The sequence below is a fragment of the Camelina sativa genome, chromosome 12 (assembly GCF_000633955.1).
Source record: "Camelina sativa cultivar DH55 chromosome 12, Cs, whole genome shotgun sequence".
NCBI lineage: Eukaryota > Viridiplantae > Streptophyta > Magnoliopsida > Brassicales > Brassicaceae > Camelina > Camelina sativa.
Genome location: NC_025696.1, coordinates 26,214,945 through 26,216,071, shown reverse-complemented (window position 1 = coordinate 26,216,071; position 1,127 = coordinate 26,214,945). Strand labels below are relative to the sequence as shown.

General features: G+C 30.3%; 1 protein-coding gene across 1 annotated transcript in view; it reads right to left on the bottom strand.

The window, feature by feature from the left end:
- Positions 511-1,127, bottom strand: part of LOC104732651 (cysteine-rich repeat secretory protein 60-like) — a 2,494-nt gene continuing 1,877 nt past the window's right edge. Inside the window, exon 3 of the mRNA XM_010452219.2 lies at positions 511-914. Coding sequence (XP_010450521.1) covers positions 907-914 — 8 coding nt within the window. The 3' untranslated portion in view covers positions 511-906. The remainder of the gene's footprint in view (positions 915-1,127) is intronic.

Genomic DNA, 1,127 nt, shown 5'->3' with positions numbered 1-1,127 from the left:
CCCTTCACATTCATAAGCTCTGGTTGTCTCAGCAGCGGAGAACAAAGACCTATGATTCTTATTAATTAGCATTGGTGGGTGGTGGTGGCAATCTCGTCGACGTTGTCGTTTCGATTTGTTTCAACATCGTCTTTTTGTCGAGAATTTCTAAATTTGATATTGGAACTGATGCCCAGAGAAGAAGAAGAACAAGAAGAAGAAGAAGCTTCGTCGGAAGCTTCACCACAAGCTTCGCCGGAAGTTTCACTATCACCGGAAGCTTCGCCTTTACCGATCAAGATCGTAAATCTAATAAATCGATAAGATAATGTAAAAATTTATTATTAGTTTTGTTAATTAAGATAAATTAATAATAATAATTCACTAATGTTAATTTTGGAAGATTTAAGCATATGTGCTAACTTTGGAAGAAAAACTTTGATTAGTGTTATTTTAGAATGTTTCTCAAATAATAATAAAGAAAAATATTTTTTAACGTAAGAAAACATATGCATTGCTTTCTCTTTAAAGTGAAGGTAACATTTGAGAATAATATTATACAATTTGGTATCTTTAGAAGAGAATATATGCCATTTGACAAATAAAGATCGACATAAACTTTTGCTTTTAGTTTTAGACCTCTCTTTTGCTATCCCCCCTTTTACTTTGTTGCTTTAGTCGTAAACTCGTAAGCTTTGTTTCGGATATGCATTTCTTAAGACTTCCTTTTCTTATCTCTTTTCCATTTAAAATAATTATTATCACAAGTATTATGTAACAACAATCCAAACAAAAATAATTAAAATATGCTGAAAAAAGTAGAAAAGAAATAAAGTTTTGACAGAATCCAAAGCGATATACATCTCATCTGATTTTTTTTTGCTTCTTTGAGATCCACGCTCTTGCGAATCCTCAGAACTTTGACATTTATTTACCTGAAAATTTTTAAATTTTATATACACATATTAATTAAAACTTTGAATATCCTAATAATAAAGGTTACTGTACTACTCCTCGATTCACCTAATTTTATGATGCACGTGCAAGCATCTTAAATATTACATGACGACTCATGACATACCTTTATCATAAAATCCATGCATGTATAACTTGAATATGTGTTTTTTTTTTTTTTTTTGACATCAGTT